The 22,141-nt window shown below is 34.3% G+C and overlaps 1 protein-coding gene across 1 annotated transcript; it reads right to left on the bottom strand.

The window, feature by feature from the left end:
* Positions 1–15,603: 15,603 nt before the first annotated feature.
* LOC108997727 (exonuclease 1) lies at positions 15,604–21,219 on the bottom strand. The gene is made up of 12 exons (XM_018974101.2): positions 21,060–21,219; positions 20,928–20,964; positions 20,646–20,820; positions 20,454–20,532; positions 19,832–19,876; positions 19,544–19,693; positions 19,299–19,413; positions 18,839–18,939; positions 17,462–17,559; positions 17,216–17,308; positions 16,629–16,849; positions 15,604–16,357 (listed from the first exon to the last, which is right to left on the bottom strand). Exons 1-12 carry the CDS (start codon positions 21,135–21,137, stop codon positions 15,819–15,821), a joined length of 1,731 nt encoding a protein of 576 aa, XP_018829646.1. The 5' UTR covers positions 21,138–21,219; the 3' UTR covers positions 15,604–15,818.
* Between the last annotated feature and the right edge of the window lie 922 nt (positions 21,220–22,141).

Raw genomic sequence — 22,141 nt, 5'->3', positions numbered from 1 at the left:
GGAACCCATGCATAACCTCTAACTTTGATACTACTTGTAAAACCGTTCAGCTACCTTAAATAATTTGGTGTTAGGGAAGATACACTCAAGTGTTTTATCACATTTGACATTGCACTCTAAGGGTTTATTTTTAGAGCAGTTGCACAAAGCAGTATTGTGAACACACTAACATTCATAGAATCAACATTCTATGAAGTATAATAATGTTTTAGTAACTCCTTATTAGAATACTCAGGCTTGAAATTAAGAGTAATCATTCCCATCAAATTTATCATAATGGGTTATCTTGTATCTCAATAGAAACTATAAATTTGGTCTTGAAGATCAGTATTGTTCCTACAATGCTAGATGTGATTATCCCGTGTACTAAGAATATTGACCCAATATAATGATCTCACCCCTAAATAGACCGAATCAGACTATATATGTGTCAAATTTGAGCTATCAACCTTTCTTTCAGGATTAAGAATCAAATGCTATTAATAACAGTGAATTTATTATTCAAATTGACGGTATTTGTCGTAATAATAAATCATCGTGCTCTAATTCAATATACTCTAATTATATTAACATGTTAATTAAAAGTCCATCAATATTGGTTTCTAATCACGTTCAAGAAAGAACAGATCAAGATGTAGGTGAGGGTTGCATGAATTTTTGGGAGTATCACTAGAGGAAAAAATGAAAAAAAAAGAAAAAAGAACTCTAGTATGGATAAAAGATTCAAAGATTGTATATTTCTTTATTGAATGAAGACCAATAACATGAGCACTCACTATACATTGATTCCTATTTAAACAAAAAAAAAAGGCATAAACAAATCTTCACTATTTCCGTAGCTAGCTAACAAACAACAACTATTTAAAAAGCAAACAAACTAAAAACTTTGCACTGTTTTGTAGAGACTTTATTGCTAGACCGATTCAAACAAAATGCATCTAGACTTGAACTCAAACTGATGCATTATTGTTCAATGATTGCTTGATCCGATTGAGTTGTTATGCCATGCGATATCTTCTCATCTTGTTGAACTACCTTTTTGTTTGAATTTGTTGACCCCAAGTCTTCTTAATCACTCAAACTCTCTCTACTGATTTTGAATTCATTGTTAGGATTCACAACTTTATCACTCTAAGATTCTTGGGTGTCCTTATCACTCCTTTGATCCTCACAATTTCTATTGTTTAGCTGTGAATCATTACTAACACCCTCCCACATACTGTGTTGGGGCTGAAGGCATAGTTTGGTCCAAAAATAATTGAGAGCAGTGTTGAACATTATTTTAATGAAGAGGTCAAAAACTTGCTGAACAATAGAGATATGTAGAGTGATAAGCTGGCCTAGGGCAACTCGTTCTAGCACAAAATGATAGTCTAATTCGATGTGTTTACTCTGTGCATAAAAACCAAGATTAACAGTCATATTTAGAGGACTGAGATTGTCACAGTACAGAATTGGAGGAGATGACATTGGAATTTGGAGACCTTTCAAGATGAAGGTCAACCATGTCAATTCAGCTACAGTATTTGTCATGGCTCGATACTCAGCTTCGGTACTCGATCGGGAGATAGTATGTTGTTTCTTTGCACACCATGATAAGAGATTTCGACCCAAGGAAAGTGCAATAGCTTGTGGTGGAGCGTCTGGTGGTAAAACAACCCGCCCAATCTGCATCTGAAAACACACACAGATCAAGTGTAGTGTTTGAACAAAAATGCAATCCCAAGTAAATAGTTCCTTTGACATATCGAAGAATACGTTTAATCATTTTCAAGTGTACTACAGTGGAAGCATGCATAAATTGAGATATATAATTAACACTAAATGAGATATCTAGACGTGTAAGGGTGAAATACTGTAAAGCTCCAACAATTCCTCTAAAATAGCTTTGGTCCTCTAGACGAGTACCCTTATAAGAATATTTTGTTTTTGCTTCTAGAAGCGTACTCATAGGCTTACACTCAACCATGTCTATTTTCTCGAGTATGGTACGAGCATAATGGGTTTTTTGTGAGAGATGAAGACCATCAATTGTTTGAGAAATTTTGATGCCAAGAAAATGTTTGTTCAAATCTAGTACTAATTTTACTACAAAGATTTCTCTTCTCTACAATCTCTCTGTAATTATATGCTACAAGCCTACAGGCTACAAGGAGATTTTTCTTTGTTGAAAACAAATAGTCAAGATTTCAAGACAAGATTTGTTTTTTTTTTTAACTCTAGTAGTCATTCTCATGGAATAATTGAAGAAGGGTTGCGGGCAGATGGAAAAGTAAAATTTAGCTTCTACAAAATTATCTATGGACAAATAAAGGAACACAAGTTTCTTGCACAACTGGAACCCATGCATAACCTCTAGCTTTGATACTACTTGTAAAGCCGTTCAGCTACCTTAAATAAATTGGTGTTAGGGAAGATACACTCAAGTCTTTTATCGCATTTGACATCGCACTCTAAGGACTTATTTTTAGAGCAGTTGCACGGAGCAATATTGTGGACAAACTAACATATTACTCATCATAGAATTAACATTCTATGGAGTATAATATTGTTTTAGTAACTCTTTATTCGAATACTCAGGCTTGAAATTAAGAATAATCATTCCCATCAAAATTATCATAATGGGTTATATTGTATCTCAATAGAAATTATAAATTTAGTCTTGAAGATCAGTATTGTTCCAACAATACTAGATGTGATTACTCCATGCACTAAGAATATTGACCCAATATTATGATCTAGACCAAATCAAACTATATATGTGTCAGATTTGAGCTCTCAACCTTTCCTTTAGGATTAAGAATCAAATGCTATTAGGAACAGTGAATTTATTATTCAAATTGACGGTATTTGTTGTAATAATAAATCATTGTGGTCCAGTTCAATATACTCTAAATATATTAACATGTCAATTAAAAGTTCATCGACATTAGTTTCTAACCACGTTCACGAAAGAAGAGATCAAGATGCAAGTGAGGGTTGAACGGATTTTTGGGAGTATCAATAGAGGAGAAAATGAAAAAAAGAAGAACTCTAGTATAGATAAAAGAGTCAAAGACTATATATTTCTTTATTGAATAAAGACCAATAACGTGAGCACTCACTATACATTGATTCCTATTTAAAAAAAAAAAAGGCATAAACAAATATGCACTATTTCCATAGCTAGCTAACAAACAACAACTATTTAAAAAGCTAACAAACTGACAACTTTGCATCGTTTTGTAGAGACTTTATTGCTTGACCGATTCCAACAAAATGCATCTGGACTTGAACTCAAATTGATGCATTATTGTTCAATGATCGCTTGATCCGATTGAGTTGTTATGGCATGCGATATCTTCTCATCTTGTTGAACTACCTTTTGGTTTGAACTTTTTTATCCCAAGTCTTCTTGATCACTCAAACTCTCTCCACTGTTAGAATTCACAACCTTATCAATCTAAGATTTTTGGGTCTCCTTATCACTCCCTTTGATCCTCACAATTTTTATTGTCGAGCTATGAGGCATTGCTATCCTCCCACAAACTGTGTTAGGACAGAAGGCACAATTCAGTCCAAAAATAATTGAGAGCAGCTTTGGACATTAGTTTCATGAAGAGGTCGGCAACTTGTTGAATAGTAGAGATATTTCAAGTGATAAGCTGACTTAGGGAAACTCATTCTTGCACAAAATGATAGTCCAATTCGATGTGTTTACTCCGTGCATGAAAAACAAGATTTGCAGTCATATGTAGAGCACTAAGATTGTCACAGTACAGAATTGGAGGAGATGACATTGGAATTTGGACATCTTTCAATATGAAAGTCAACCACTTCATTCAGCTACAATATTTGCCATGGCTCGATACTCAGATTCGATACTCGATCGGAAGATAGTATGTTGTCTCTTTGCATACCATGATATGAGATTTCACCCAAAGAAAGTGCAATAGCTTGTGGTGGAGCGTCTGGTGGTAGGACAACCCATCCAATGTACATCTGAAAACGCACACATATCAAGTGTAGTGTTTGAACAAAAATGCAATCCCAAGTGAATAGTTCCTTTAACATATCGAATAATATGTTTAACCATTTTCAAGTGTACTACAGTGGGAGCATGTATAAATTGAGATATATAATTAACACTAAATGAGTGATCTGGACGTGTAAGGGTGAGATACTGTAAAGCTCCAACAATTCTTTTAAAATAGCTTTGATCCTCTAAAGGGGTATCCATATGAGAATATTTTGTTTTTGCTTCTAGAGGCGTACTCATAGGCTTATAGTCAACCATGTCTATTTTCTCGAGTATGGTAAGAGCACAATGGGTTTGTGAGAGATGAAAACCATTAGTTGTTTGAGAAATTTTGATGCCAAGAAAATGGTTAACTGGCCCTAAGTTTTTCATTGCAAATTCACTGCTAAGGAGCTGAATGAAGGAGTGGACAAGCTCATCGATTGATCATGGTCTGAATGTTCCAGATCAGTCATTCCCGGTGGTTGCTCCATGTATATTTCTTTAAAAATTAAGCCATGCAGAAAGACATTTTTTATATCAAGTTGTCGAATGGACCATTGCGGAACAAGAACCACAGTCAGAATCATTCGTATTGTACCCAATTTGATGATTGGAGAAAAATTTTCAGTGTAGTCAATTCCATTAATTTGATGATTCCCTTGTGCGACTAAACGAGCCTTGAGTTGATCCAGAGACCCATTTGGTTTAAGTTTTGGTTTGAACACCTAATGTGATCCAATAATATGCATAAACGCAAAACGTGGAGCCAGTTAGGGCTGTAAATGAGTCGAGCTCGAGCGAGCATGGGTGTGCGAGCTCGGCTTGTTCACTACTCAAATCGAGCTTGAGCTCGGCTCATTTGCCAGCGGGGCCTATGAGAGCGTCCGAGCTCAGCCCGTTTACATGGGAAATAAACTCAAGCTCGACTCGAGCTCGATTCTGTTAACGAGCCGAGCCCAAGCTCGACTCATTAATGCAAAACCTTAAAACTAAACTTATATATATAATTAAAATAAATGCATTAGTAAAATAACAAATTAAACACAAATTTACATCATGAAGCCTTCAAGAGTATTATGGCTATGTTACATTAAATGATATTTTACATCCTAATGGAACAAGTAAATCAAAAAATACTTTACAACAATAAATTATGAAACAAGATACATTAAACTTCAACACAAAAAATGGGCTGTAAAATCAGTGAAGTCCTCAGTCTTCATGAATGGAGGTAGAAATCTTGACATTTTTGCCTTGTATACACACTAATACACTAAAAAAGCTTATTTTTAATCCATTGTTTAAGTACTGTTAACTTAGTAATACTGTCAAGGGATGTTTGACAGGAAATGCAAAACTTAATTTACCTAAAAAATCAAATGTCATATCTCTAACACAATTACATAATACAATTATAAGCAATATCAAAAATAAATATGTGCATAAGAAATTTAGACAAGTTGAAATATGAAATCACCATTATAGAAGTCAGCAAGTTCCCAAAATCTGATAAAAATATGTGCATCAGGGATTTAGACAAGTTACCAATTGCAGTTACCAAAGAAGTTACCAAAACAACGAGTATGCAATAGACAATAAGCATGACTCATATCAGCCAGACACGAAAGTTAGAAACTGTGAGGCAAACAACTGTAATAGGCATAAACTAATACAACAGCCAGTTACCAACCACAAGATCAATCGAATATGCCAACTAGCAGCCAGCAGGTAGCAATATGTAATACTCAATAGGTATACACTAATAACACAGGCAGTTACCAAAGAAGTTACAAGTTCAATAACAAGTTCACAAGAAGTTACTAAAGTTCATCAAAATCAACCAGACAAAATTAAACAAACAACTGCAGTTACCAAAACAAGTAGGCATACATACACTAATACCATAGGTGGTAACAAGAAGTTGTCAAAGAAGTGACAACAAGTTCACAAGAAGTTACCAAAATTCATCAAAATCAGACAGAAAAATTAAATAGACAATTGCAGTTACCAAAACAAGTTCACAACAAATAGGCATACACTAATGCCACAGACAGTTACTAAAGAAGTTACCAAAAAAGTTACAAGTTCAATAACAATGACAAGAATTTACCAAACTTTTACAAAATCTGAAATCACCATGACAGAACACAAAAGTCAACAAGTTCTCAAACTTGAACAAAATCACCATGACAACTTGCAGACACTGATACAGTAAAAAATATTAATATCATTTTTATTTTCTTGCATCATTACTCAAGTACTTTTAACTTAACAATATTGTCAATGGATGTTTGCAATACAAAATTTAATTTGTCATTTATAAAAAATTTAGGAAATCTGGATGGTGAAGAGTTAGAACTTAGAAATTACTTGAACTGTCATGACTCATATCATCCCAAACAAAATCAGATAGAACAAGTGAACAACAAAACTGTCCAAATATTACAAAGTAAACTATCCAAATATCAGATAGTAAATCATATAGATTAAACAATACAAATCAAATAAAAGAACCAAACTACCCAAATGCTCCATAGATTAAATATGATAAAATGTGGAAATAATAATTTCACTTGAATCTGAGTCTGTATAGGCCTATGGCTATGGCAAGAGAATCTGAGTTTCTGATGGAACATCATTCTATTGACAAGAAAAAAACAGTAGTTAATATTTTTTTAAATAATAGTAAGTATAAAATAGTAAAATAGCAACAGACGGTTAAAATAAATGTAACACTTATAGAATTAGTTGATGATCTTTTAGGCCCATATAATGCTCTAACCCAATCAGACTCACATTACAACATCTGGACAGTTTCAGTTGACAATGAAGCTCAATGATGATCAATGACTCTACCACCTAAGCTGAATGTTGATTCTAAGCTAACTGTGGTAATTGGGGTAGCCAACATATCTTGGGCCAATTTGGACAAAGTTCGAAACTTAAGACTATTTTTTTTTTCCACCATTCCAAGGCATTAAAAGTTGCATCTGAACCCTCCTCACATATATATATATATACTCTTCTAAATAATTGTCCAATTCTGATTTATTAGGCTGCACTGTATCAACACTTCTAATAAAATATTTAAATAATGACGGTCACTCTGCATGCTTCTCCCAGCACTTGAGAAACAAGTGGATACATTTATTCGAGCATTTTCCTGCTCTCTTTGTGTCTCAAGAGTCGAATTATATTCATGAACATATTAATCATATAACTCATGCAACACTTGAGAGACGTGATCAATATTCTTAGAAGCGTCCGGCTCTTGATAAATTAAAGGAAAACAAAACTGGATCAGGACCACTTTGAATCTATGGTCTAACACCACAGTGATTGCCATCAATAGATTACACTCCCCCCAATATTTCTCAAACTTAGCACTCATTTTCCTTACCATTGATTTCATGTATTCATTCTCATCTCTACTCTCCTTACCTAAAATGCCCTTCATTCTCCATACTTCAGAAAGAAATACGTTTGTTGTTGGGTAATCACTTCCGAATACAATATTACTTCATTGAAAATAGCAAGTAGCTGACAATTTTTTTCAACTTACCCCCATTCTTCAACAATTGGAACACATTCAAAACTACTATTTCTATCACCATATCTAGAAAAAACTTTTTTGAACTGAATTGCAGCATCCAACATTAAATATGTGCTGTTTCATCTTGTAGGCACATCTAAAATCAATTTTTTTAAGGACAATTGCAACTGTTTTGCAATTTCAACTGTTTTAGCCTACTCTCTGATGATACCAGATATTTTATATCATCTCTCACACAATCAACGATCTCCCTAATCTCCCCAAGTCCATATTGCACAAGTAAATTAGTTATATGCGCATAACAACGTACATGAAACAATTTTCCTTCTACAGATAGTGTTTTCTTCAATCTAAAATTATCTTTCAAGATCCTTATGGCAACATTATTAGAACTTGCATTGTCAACAATAATTGAACTAATTTTATTTTCAATTCCCCAACCTCGGAAATACATTTCTAAAGCATTAGCAATAAGAAGTCCAGTATGTGGAGGTGGCGCATTATAAAAGTTCGATACACACCTCTAAAGATGCCAATCAGTATCTATAAAATGACATGTCACTACTATATATGAAAGTTTTTTACAAGAAATCCACATGTCAGTTGTGATATGAATTTTGTTAACAGGTTTAAGCAAAGTCTCTAACTTTGTCTTTTCAGTCTCATAAGTTATCATGCATTCATTTTTTGTAGCAACCCGAGACAAATTTTTTTAATATAGAGTGTTTGCACTCATAAACTTATTAAATACCATATGCTCCATTAAAGAAAATAGATATTTATGGTAAAATATCATATGAGAAGCAAGCTCTTGGATCCTACTACGATTATAGGTAAAGTTTGAGACAGTAAAGCTACCATCTACCTCTTTAGACTCAACTACTAAGATTTTCTACTTTTTATTAAACTCCAGGCATGGCAAACAAGTTAACAAGTGCCTACATAGTGTAGGCGTAGAACTTGATCGAGATGCTTTAAACAAAGTTTTACACCACTTACATTGAGGTTGTTTAGCCCTATCTCGTTCAATTTCGACAAAATCATTCTATACAACAGAAGTCCTCTTTCTCTTTTTTCTTTCATAAGCAACCGTTTGAACTTCTGTTGGGCCCTCAGTAGAGACAATATTAGGGGCCTCAGTATTTGCAGTGTCTCCATCATCATCAGATATGGGCTCTACTAAGCTAATCCCAATAGAGTTTTCATTTTCATACTCCTCCACCAGATTAACCAAATTCATAGGATCATCTATTTGCTAGGGTCTAATATTTTTTAAACACAAAACCAGAAATATAAAATAAGCATATAAACATTGACCATACAAGTTATATTAATCAACTAAAATGAAAACAACATTGTCTTTATGGCTTAAGGTGCCTCCAGAAGCAAGGACAATAAAATATGTTAAAGTCAAAAACATTTGACTCCAACAGCCTTGCCTTGACAGCTTTACCTTGATGGCTCAATGTGCCTCCAAAATACAAGGCTGATACAGTTGATATAATCAATTAAAAGATATTAGAGTTAAACAATTTTGACTCAAACAGTTTTAGTAGACTCTTGCCTTGGTGGCTCAATGTGACTCAAAAAGCAAGGCACCTCAACAACATAAACACAGAACAGATTAAATAAAGAAATAACACCATTTCATAAACACACACATCATTTCATAGTTGAAGCAAGAACCATATATGATAATTTGTAATCAACTAAAACATGTTCAAGAAAGCATATTTAAATACTTGAAGTAAGAACATAAACACAAAACAGATTGTAAAAGAGTAATCAACAATGACATGTTACAAATTGCATAATTAAATAGTTGAAGTAAGAACCATATATGATCATTTATAATCAACCAAAACAGATTCAAAAAAGTATATTGAAATACTTCAAGTAAGAACATAAACACAAAACATATTGTAAAGAATTAATCAACCAAGACATGTTAAAGATATCATAATTAAATAGTTGAAGCAAGAACAAGATATGATAATTTATAATCAACCAAAACAAGTTCATGACTTCATGAGGGCATATTTAAATACTTGAAGCAATAACATATGGGTTCTACAGATTGTAAAAGATTAAACAACCAAGAAATGTTAAAAATGGCATAATTAAAGAGTTGAAGCAAGAACCAGATATGGACATTTATAATCAACCAAAACAAGTTCATGAGGGCATATTTAAATACCATCTTTCAAACACATTGGATAAGATTAATCAATCAAGACGTGTTGAATAAAACATCTTTCAATAATTAAGGTCAAAATCACCATAGGATCAGATTAATCAACCAAAATATGAACAATAAAATTATTTTAATTAGTTCAAGCAAGAACATAAAGTATCATTAAATACCAAATAACTTGAGAGAACTCACAGTGGACTGAAAATTTGCTTCAAGCACAAATCTGTAGGCAAGCTCTTCATAAGGTTTTTTTTACAATTTTCATATATGAAATATAAAGCTCGAAACAGGTATTTGTAAAATTGTAAACAATAGCAAAATCAATATAGGATGAAGTTAACAACCTATGGCCCTAACAGGGCATATTCTGCAATTACAAAATAAAAAAATAAATAAAGCAAAAACTTATCAATCAAACTGATGGCTACAAGCCTTCAAGAATCAATTCAAGGCTTCATTCCATGGCAATCGCAAGGTAAGCGACGAAGCTGTCAAAGCATAGGAGGCTAGGGTTTCGCGATGGTTTTGAGAGAATAAGTGAGGAAGTGTGAAACGACTGAAGGAGAAATGAGATGCAAGTGAGCGGGGCCGGCTAGGGTTTCATTATGAATCAACAACTCAGATTTGGATATAAAGATCCAAGGGCCTTAATAACTCAAAATTTCACACAGACATGCTCTCTAACAATGTAACACATTACACATATTATATCTTATAACACTAGATTAATATGTAAGTTGTAACACATGTTATATACTATAAAATTATATGTATTATATACTATAAAACTTTATATTTATAGTGTATACATATATAAGTACATAACATTGTCTAACTTTATATTTGATCAAACATTATAATTTATTACTCATAATATAATATTATAGTTATATTATATACTAATACTATAATACTATTATACTAATATGATAAGGAGATGGTGTAATTTGTTAATTTATAATGTTATATATTATGTAAGACTATATTACTAATAAATTAATAATACTATATATTTATTAACACACCACTAATATTGATACACCACCATATGTATATACTAATACTAATATGATATGTTAATATTATCCATCATCATATATAGTAACATATACTAATATCTTATACTAATACACCACTATCTTTTTTTCATATTAATATTAGTATATCAGCATATCAGTATATCATACACCACCATACATTAGTAATAGTATATGAATGTATCGTCTTTCTAACACCATTAATATATTAACATACATATACTATTACTAATATCAATATACCATCTTTCTAACATACATATACTAATATGAATATATGTATATATATAATATGGACCATATGGTGTAATTTGTAAATTTATAATGTTATATATTTATTGGACTCATGTATTCATCATAACTTCCAATTCTATAGAACTAGAAGTTAATATTATAAATTTATATATAGTATATGTAGTGGACTATAAGTCTATAAGACTAGGTCTATATACATAATTATGTATATTATAAATTATATATATTGTATTATATATGTATAAATATATACGAGTCAAGCTCACGAGTCGAGTCGAGCTTCATACAAATTTGTTCACGAACATTAATCGAGCCGGTTGAACTTTATACGAGTTTGTATCATTTAATAATCGAGTCTAATTTTATGTTTACGAATGACCCATTTAATATCGATTCGAGTCTATTTTGAGTTTAATCGAGTTGAATTCGAGCTGCCTGTCAAGTAGCCTATTCATTTTACAGCCCTAAAGCCAGTTGCCAAGTTTGATTTTGTTGTAAAGCCACAAGTTCCTCTTCCATAACAGATTTCCATTCGAGATGAGCCGATGCTGATTGGATATTGCGAGGCTCTCGAGGAATAGTAGAAGTAATGACTACCATGGCAAACTTTGGATTTGGTTTAACTACACCACGTTGAGATCGGGTGAGCATTGAATGAGAAGGTTGCACTACGTCATCAGCAGAAGGTGGGGAGACAACCTGTGAAGGAACATGTAGAAAGTTAGTGTCCTGAAATAATTCATGAGTTGTTGAAGAGGATGGACCAACTTCATTATTCTGCTTTGAACCCATGGCTTGTGAACGCTAAACATTGGACAGGGACAAAACTATATGATCATCAGATGAAGGCATTGTTGGGTTGCTATCTTTAGGTGGAGTTTGTGAAGGTTGACTAAAAGTCAAAGGTGACACATTGAAATGTTCAAAACTTTCACCATGTTGCATAACTAAAGTGTCGGGTACAACTGAAGACAAAGGACTTAAACAAGGGGGCATAGATGATGTAGTCCCTGTATGAAAATCAATGTTAGTTTGAGGAAGCCAAGTGTGAAAAATACTAATAGCATGAGATGAATCAAAAGTGGTTGTTGTAGAGCAAGATTGCTTGTATGGAAAAATTAATTCATCAAAAACCACATGTCGAAAAACAAGAAATGTTTTGCTAGAAGGATGAAAACACTTATATCATTTATATTTATCACTATAACCAACAAGGACACACGGAACAGTTTTAGGATCAAGTTTATGACGCCGTGTGTCCCGTGTGTACGGAAAATATTTAGAACTGAAAACTCTAAGTGAAGAATATACAGGATGAGTTCAATGCAACATAAAATATGGGATCTCAAAATTAACGGTTGATGATGGTAACCGATTGATAAGATAAACAGCCGCAGTAAACACTTCTACCCACAGAATTAAAGGAGCACCACAATGAAAAAGCATGGTCATTCCTAACTCGAATAATTTTGTGGCATAGTTCAACCATACATGTCTGCTCAAGAGTATAAGGAAATGATATTTGATTAACTATGCCAGTTGTCAAAAAATGAGATGTCAATATCAAGTTAAGAAACTCACCTCTACCATTTGAATGAAAAAATTTTATTTGTTTGTTGAACTGCCTTGCCACATAATTTTCAAAAACCAAATATGCATCAACAAAGTCATATTTATGTTGTAGAGGAATAATCCATGTATATTTAGAAAAATATCCACTAAACAAGCATAATATATGAATTTTCCAATAGATAAAACTGGAGCAGGGCCCCACAAATCACAAATGAATTTTGTCAAGCACAACAACACTTGAATGTTCAGAACAAGAGAAAGGCAATCTGCTAAGTTTTCCTAATTGACAACTATCACAAAGATGTTTAAATTTAGAAGCTCCTACAACTTCAATCAACCCCTTATTTTTTATTAATTGTAAAGCTGAAGACTGTTGATGTCCTAAATGTTGATGCCAAAATTCTGCCGAGTCGGATTGAAAAATTTGGGAGAAATGCAATTTCGACGAGTTGGAGAAAACATAGAGATCACCCTTGTGCTCCCCTTTTATCATAAGTTGTCCTGTTTCCCATTCCTTAATACAAAAATCAACATCAGAAAATTCACAATTTATTGAAAATTAAGTGGTTAATTGGCTCATAGATAGCAAATTCTTAATTAGATCAGGGACTGATAGTACATTTTGAAGAGGTAAGGTAGGTGCATTTTATTTTATACTTGTATCACCAACTCCAACAATAGGCAAGGAATAACTATCTCCAATAAGTACTAAATCAGATCCCACATATTTGCAAAATTAGACATTAGACAACGTACCTAACTTACCTATCATTTGTTTAGAAGCTCCAGTATCAGTAGTTCACTCTGTATCTAAAACGGTGTTGTCCAAGGTAAGGGCTACAAAAGCTTGAGGGATCTCCTCAGTCTGAGTAGGCTTCTTGGGTACCCACCAGCAGATCTTCGCAATATGGTCCATTGTTCCACAGTACTGGCACCTTTCTTCACGATGCAAGTCTCTTTCTGCAAGAGTCATACGGCATTCACCAGGAGTCAGAGGACCACATTACCTTACGTTGGATGCCAAATTATTTGAGTAATCTCTGTTATTATTTCTGGGTTGTTGAGCTTGAAAGTCACGTCCTATTGAGGTGAGTTGTTGTGAGTTTCCTCGATATCTTGTGGAGGATTGCTGTTGAGGACGTTGTTGTTGACCATAGAAAGCCAGTTGAGGAGATAATTATCGAGCTGTGAGATATGTGTTACCTGAAAACCAGCTTTGTCACTAATCTAGACTTTGAAGTTGTGACACTAACTCAGAGTAGGTAGGCCTTGGAGGCTCTAGCATGGTAGTAGTAAAAGTCTCATATTGAGGACCAAGACTAGTAAGCAAACATAATACCTTTTCTTTGTCCGAGACAAGTTTTCCAATGGCTCCAAGATTGTCACACAAGCCTTTGAACGTGCGAATGTATTTGAACTTTGTTGCTTGACCGATTCAAACAAAATGCATCTGGACTTGAACTCAAACTGATGCATTATTCTTCAATGATTGCTTGATCCGATTGAGCTATTATGCCATGTGATATCTTCTCATCTTGTTGAACTACATTTTGGTTTGAACTTGTTGACCTCAAGTCTTCTTGATCACTCAAACTCTCTCCAGTGATTTCAAAATCATTGTGAGGATTCACAACCTTATCACTCCAAGATTTTTGGGTCTCCTTATCGCTCCTTTGACCCTCACAATTTCTCTTGCCGAGCTGTGAGGCATTGTTGACATCAATCAATATATAATGTGCATGCTTACTACGTACATGTATGATCGATCCACGCCAACCAAAACCGAAAGTTTTGGGCTACCAACAGGACTGGAGTGCTGAATATATTTGCTAGTAGTTGTCACCCTCTTCCTCTACAAAGAAAAGTCATGCAGTTAATTAAATCTTGACACTCGATACTTTTCTTCCTAAAATGTATTTCTCACTAGTGCCTACTGGTCCAAGAGTAATTCTAATTCAATCATAAACATAATTTAATGCTGTCAATGCATGATTCGAACTTTCAATATATATTAATCAATAATCAATTGAAAGTTGCAGGCAAATTCTTATTGGCTCTCTAAATTAATGTTCCTGTTCTGAAAATCATATAAAACACTGATGTTTGGTTTTCAGGCATCGATGACCCAGTAATGTCACACTTCCAAAGGGATTGCACGACCCCACAAGATCAGCAAGTTTTGGTGCCCATCAGTCGTTGCTTGACAACTTCTAATGGAGACAAGGTTACACTTAAAGATGTCTGCCTGCTGGCTTAAGTGTCTTTCTTCAAAGAAATAAGCATTGATCAGCCTACTATATTCTTGTCAATTTGAAATAGCGTGTTTATGACATAAAACTTTCTATTAGCATGGTGGAGTAAATAACATCCCAACTTACTGCTTAGCTTCTTCCCTTTCATATGACTCAACAAAGTCAATAAACTGTAAAATTGCACAAGAACCCATAGGGAAATGGTTTGAGTGGTAATAGGTTTGGTCTTTGGTTTTAAGGTTCAAACCCCTAGGGGTAAATAATTTCTAAAGATAATTTATGTTCATCTGACACGGGAGGAATCTCCCTGGTCTTTGGTGGAAATAGTTGCTTCGATTCCCTGACAAGTTTTCAGGGAGATTCCTCCCAGCTACCTAATTCTTGAATAGCAAATAAGTAGTAATCAAAACACCACCAGATAATCAATCAAGTTTCATAATACTTAATGTGAAAAAATTAAAAGTTAAATAAAATATTATTAAAATATTATTTTTTAATATTATTATTATTTTAAAATTTGAAAAAATTAAATTAAAATTTGAAAAAGTTGAATTATTTATTATCTTTTGTATAAAAATTTTAAAAAATTATAATAATAAGATAAAATGAAATAAAACACCCTATGAATTCAAACAAGTCAGAAAATCCTTGGTCAGAAATTCTGGTTTTAAGAAAATGGTTCTGCCTATGTCACCTCAACTACTCATAGAAGTCGTTTGACACAGACTAGTTCCTTACCAGGTTTGTCTTTACCAAGGCAGAACCTATGGCACGCTACAAAAGTTCCAAACTACCTTTTATGAAATGAATTAACGGTTCACCTTTGAAACAATAAACCAAGTCCTAAATGAGCTACTCTTTCAGCAATCTTCACCTTTGAAATGAACAGATGGCTCAAAGAATGCCTAAATTATCCGGTCAAAAAAATTAAATACAAATGAAATTCATTTGTATACTATACACGAGAGAAGAAATTCAAGATACTGTTGCTCTTTTTATTTTCTGAACTCTTGCTGCTGCCCCTTTTTGACTTCTCAATTTTCTCTCTCCTTCTTCCATTTGCGACCCTTTTAGGCTTAGAATTTACACTCTCCTGGGATTCCAAATTTATGCACATGGTTTCTGAGTATCCTAAGTCAGTTATACCAGAAACATGACCAGCTGTCTGATCTGACTGAATGTCACTGAGCCTTCTTTTTCTAGGAGACTTGTCAAGAACCTTTAATGGAGTGTTGTCTGGAGTGACACACAAGATGCCCAAACTTTCATCAGTCGCAAATGAAACTTGCTCAGTAATGCTCTCTATTGGATCCAACTGGATTTCATCCCATTTCCTCTTCTTGAACGGGTTGTTGTCAGGAGCCTTCAGGGAATTTCTGTTCTGAACCGTTGGAATTTCTACCGTTCCATGAATTTCTGATGGCAAAAGTAGTTTCTCTAGTGCTGCAGCTTCCTTCAGATATTTACTTGAATTTGAAACTGACGTCTGTTTCTCTGTGTATCCACCCATATATACCACATACATGTACGTGATTGGATATGATTAGTTTATTTATTCATATATCAATTCATGACTTACAAGCTTAGATTGATGTATGCATTTGTTGTGTTTGTATGGAAGACTTCAGAATTAGCAAAGAGGGCCAAAAAAGAAGACTCATTGTGTTTGCTTCCTTTACTTGGTAAACCAAATTCTGCTAGCCAAAATTAAATATCTTATATGGGAAACTTCTTGATATGCATTAGATGGGTTCAAATAACTTACCTGAAACATCAGTTTTGCTGGTCTTGTGGGAGGAAGAGATTGTGATGCAGCTCTCTTGTGTAGATACCGCAGCAGCTTCAAGACTTTCTAGTTGACCAGAGGATTGGATAACAAGGGAATCTGGATGGCATCCAGAACTTGGGAAATGATCAAAAGCCTCCATGCTTATAGGGTCTAAATAACCTTCAGCAATTGCACTAGCAATTGATGTAGGCATTTCTCTGATTCCATTTATAATTGGTCAATGAAAAACTCTGAATCTTAAACACAAACCCCACTCTCTTAACCATACCCGTGATTGGATTATTCCTTGCAATTTCACATTTTAAGGGTTCTCAAAAATTAGCAGTTGCCAAGATACAAAGGAATGTACCAAGAACACTTAGACATGTGACCATGCTAAACAGGACAAAGTCTCATAGGTTCAAACCTCAAATAAAACGGGCAATGGTACTAGTACGTATAAGATGGTAGGTCATACTGTCTGTCATGGTAGAATTGCTGAAAAGGATTTGATAGGTACCATTTTAGTATATCGAGAATTCAGAAGAAAAAAATAATTAAATGAAATAAAATAAAAAGGATACGGTCCCAGGAACTCAAGCTCTCCATTCAGAGACTGTAGAAGTTTTTCTGGAAGAGGTTTTAGATGTTTGAGCTTTTTAGTGTCAATATCATATCTGCAAATTAGTAATAAGAAAGGCATCGTATATATCACTAGCTGACTGGAATAAGCCAGTATGCATTTGTATATATGCAACAAAGAATGAGGAATTGGTGATGGCCTATGATCTATTCCAGTAGTACGTAATTTACTTTCACAAACTACGCACATTTGGGCATGTTGGAAAACTGCAACTGCTTCTGTAAAAGATTTGGAGTAGTCATCAGGCATTTGATTGCCCTTCTCAAACTTCAAAACTGATAGAACCTGTAAATATGCAACACTTGTGATATTGGTGATAACATTGTATAGCACAATCATTTACTCTATCCAAATTTCTAAAACTATATACCAGTAAGAAAAATTTGAAACAAAAAGTTACAAAATAAGAATTCTACCAGTCCAAAAGTACAGTCATGCAAACATGGATGTTAGAAATGTTTCTTGATAACTCAATGGTACCCAGGGGAAAAGTCTACATTTTTTATCGATTATGGCTTGCTTATGGAGATCTTTTTAAATTAGTAGCTTCTTAGGAAAATCATAAATGCTTTTGATGGACTAAGCCCGTATGCAAATTTGAAAACTTAGTTGAAGGTGTATTTTAGTTTTAATAGAAGGGAATTGAAACTCACAGATGTTATAAAAAAAAAATTGCCAGAAATTTCAATTCATAAATCAGAATCTTTTTAACTCAGATCTAGAATCCAATGCAGTAATATTACTAAAGCCTTGCATCAGTTTGTGAGGTTGATCAAAGCCAAACAATGGGTTGATAAGCACAAAATGTCCACCCACTTTTCTAGGTAGAGCTCAAACATGTAAGGATTTTGATCCTTATATCAGACAGAAACTTAAGAGATCATAAGAAAAGAAACTAGACAAACACTGAACAGTGCAATATACCACCAGTGGTCTTATACAAGTCGATTTTTTCCATTTCTTACAACAAGGAAACAGAAGAAGAAATATTTGAGTTCTTGTCATCTGCTTAAGCAAAAATACGCAGAAACCAAATAGTCATTAGCAGAACAAATGCAGATGTGGAAGACCTTTCTAATGGAATCATTATAAGCTTTTGTTCTGTACACTTCCTCAAATTGGCAGTCGGCCAAATCAAAACCTACCTCTTCAGAAAATACACGCTGCTGAAGGTTATTCCTTTTATTTCAGTGGAATAGAAGCTGACTGTATGTGATGGCACTACCAGATTATGACTTGTTCCATGTAATCTTAAACTGACTCATAAGTTAAAATTGGAACTTGTTTTAGAAGTCCCTTTTTTTGTCTGGGTGGAAAGATCACTAATAAGCTTTTCTTAAATATGCCCTTGATGCATCATGATGCAAGTTAACATCTGCCCCCACCAGCAACTCCCCTAATGAAACATATTACATCTCTTATAGCCTACTCGGAATAAAGATAACATCTATCTTTTATATGCATCCTGTTCTGATACTATATTATGTTGACCAAGTCTTCTGTACACAAAATCTACTTAGTTCTCTGTGGCTTTTTTGGGTAAGTACAATTAGAGAATACTTACGCGATCTAAATTTCGGTACTTGGAGACCAGAGCATAAGCTTTTCCAATCCCAATTCCGGGAATAGATGAAAGGAAATCACAGCCGGCTAAAACACACATACCTGTGAAAACACCAAGTAACGCGGTCAATGTTTCAAATGCATTTATAGAAAACCGCTAAGAATGTGAGATATAGTTTTCTTTCATTTAGATAGAAAAAGGAGCCCATCTGCTTTCACATTTGTCAAGAGAGCTTCATGACAAAAATTGGTGGAAGGGTTTACCCACATTAGATGTATGAATAGAACAAGGTCTGTACACATTACGAGGTATAGAAATACCTTCTGTTTTCGAAAATAATTTTTTCCATGTTTTTGTCAATACTTTCAATCCACCCTTTAATTTTTTATGATAATATAATGTCCCTTTGTTCCATTCAGAAAACATGCAAACTAAATTTAGCATGTCACAATGAACCCACCCGTGAACAAGTCCATATCAAAGTTTCGGAAGGAAGGTGTAAGGGCCACAGAACCAAATATCTTGTCTAGCACTATCTCTTCGCCATTGCCAAATTTGTCCATCTTAAAGACAATCTGTAATAAATGAATGCAAATCAAAATATAAAGATATCATTAAGTCCAATGACACAAAATGAAGATCAATTCCTCAGGAAGCAGTAGACCTCCATCTGCATCATATCAAAATATTTGTTGGAGTTCTTACAGCTTGGCAACCATATGCTATTAGATCACTATCTTCTGTAATCACAGAAATGATACCACCCTTTTCAGCTTCAAGGCTGCACAGATATGCCAGCTGTGCATCAGCCTCATATGGAGCCACCACATATTCAATGTTCTCTGATCTAAGAACCTGAAAAGTCACTAAGGAGACATTTACTAGCAGTGAATCTAGGTCCAAACGAGGAAAAAAAAAAAAGTCTTGATGGAAATGAAATCGCTGTCTAGAACTAGAAGATGCATATAGAATATAAATATGGCAGTTAGGCACCTGTATCACTTGATGCGCCATGGATGGAGTAATACTCACTGCTCTCTACAAGTTAAATCGATTAAATTTTTTTAAAATGTTCCATAGCTTTTGAAATAGAGACAGCACACATATAGAAACAATGCCATGAGAATATCAAAGAAGATTCGTGTTTGCTAATGCAGTGAACTGCGAACCTCATTTACCTGATATGCACCGAAAAGTCACAAACTACTCAAATTGGAATTTGGGAAATTAGTCCAAATCAAACGGTTTACAAATTTGAGCAGGACTCGGGCCAATAAAGAAATGTTTTAGTGGCATAAATGTTCTTCATTTTCGTAACTCGGCTATAATCAAGAACAATAATTTGAAAGTACACGGAAATTCAAGACATCAGTTCTAAAAATTGGAGTATAAGGCATTATCTACGTGGAAAAAAATGACAATAAGTTCAGCAGCCTAATTTATTTTAACCAAAATAACACCAATTTACGACTACGGAACTGTTAACATTCGAGATTATGCAGGTAATCCAATCATTTCGTTAAACAGATTTGGTGATTTACAAGGTAGATCGGCAGCATACCATTTAAAAAAGAAAAAAGAAGAAGATATGGAAGATGGTGCTTGCACATAATACCTGGAAGAGTTCATAGGCAGCACTAGCATCCCCTTGTTTGAGCTTTGCCATTGCCAAGTCACGATTAGCTTTTCTTTTTCTGAATCAAAATGACACATACCCAACATTTACAAATTGGGGAGTCTAAATTATCACACAACATTTTGAAAAAAAAAATTAAAAGAGAAGTCCGGGGGGCGGTGTTATACGTGCCTGTGTCGTTCTTCCTCGGTGGCAGCCTTACATGGGATGTTGCCGCCATCGAAAACGACGACGGGGGTTACCTTATGGTGCCGAAGCAGATTGATTCGGTGCATAAAGTACTCCAAGTACCGCATTTTCCTATCGCTATCTGAATTCAGACAAAGCTCCATGCTACATGAATAAGCTGCCCCAAACAAATCAAAACAGAAAAAGGGAAAAAGTGAATACATTTTGGTTAATTTCTTTCCTCGCCCACAAAGCCAAACCCAAAAAAAACTACAATAATGCTACCTCCTTTGTGAAGCCATGAATAAGCATCGATACCCACCTGCAAATTATTGGGAAAAAAAACATTTAAGAAGTCTAAAAACTAGTACAAATTACGGAAGAAATAACGAGGAGAAGACCGGGAAGGATAATTACGCGCTTGCCGGCATATTTTTTAATGTGAATGGGTTCGATGTGAGGCTTCATAAATCTGAGAAGATCCTTGATACCCATTTGTTCCTTCTGATACTCCTGGGTTTTTGGTTTCTCTTTTTCATTTTTGGGTGCTCAGAATAGGAGACAATAACGAAGAAGGTTTCCATTCCGAGCGGGAGAAGATGGCGGGAAGAGGAGCCGAGTCAAAAATAAGGAGGCAACATTGCGATTTTACAATACTCCTCCTGACAAACCAAATTAATTATTATTTATAATTGTTTGGAGTTTTTTTTAACAAGAAGAAAATTGTAAGTATTAGTTTCATCTAAAACAATAATTGTTTTGGTAATTGTTTTTCTAAAAAATATTAAATTGATAAATGAAGTATTTTTTCTTTTTGAAGAATAAGGATTATCCAGTAATTTTATTCAAAGAGATGAAAATCATGGTTACAAACTTGCACCACCAATGTGTATTAGGCTTGAAAAACCAACTGGCCGATTTAGTTTCGATCCAAAACCGATCGATTTCTTATTTGATAAAAATTGACCGAACCAACCGACTAGAGAAAGAGAACCAACCGAACGCGTTCCAATAAGTTCAACAGTTTGAGGCTTGAATTGGGATGAAGAGATCAGAGAGAGAGACATATGCCAACTGGACCGAACAGAGGCCGACGAAGGGAAAGGCAAGATCAATTACGAGAGATCGGAGAGATGAGAAGAGACAAAAATGGACTAAGTGTGAGTTGAGAGGAGAGCGGAGAAATAAAGAAGAATAAGAAGAGAAGAGGGAGGGAGGGAGGGAGGGCAATCGGGTTAGGGTTGAAGCCCTAACCCAAAACGACGTGTTGTTTTTTCCTAACCACATAGTAATCAAATGAAGCGTTTGGTTCGCCGTCGTGTTTCTTTTTCTAACTACATATTGATAAAACAACGTCATTCAATTTAAATTAAACAACGTTGTTTTATATAAGAATAATATATATATATATATAATGGTTTGAATATGGTTCAAAATTGAACCAATTTGATCGACGTCGAGTTCCCTTGGTTTGAACTATTGACTGACCAATTCTCCAC

The sequence above is a fragment of the Juglans regia genome, chromosome 15, assembly GCF_001411555.2.
Source record: "Juglans regia cultivar Chandler chromosome 15, Walnut 2.0, whole genome shotgun sequence".
Classification (NCBI taxonomy): Eukaryota; Viridiplantae; Streptophyta; class Magnoliopsida; order Fagales; family Juglandaceae; genus Juglans; species Juglans regia.
This window is presented reverse-complemented; position numbering and strand designations above follow the sequence as displayed.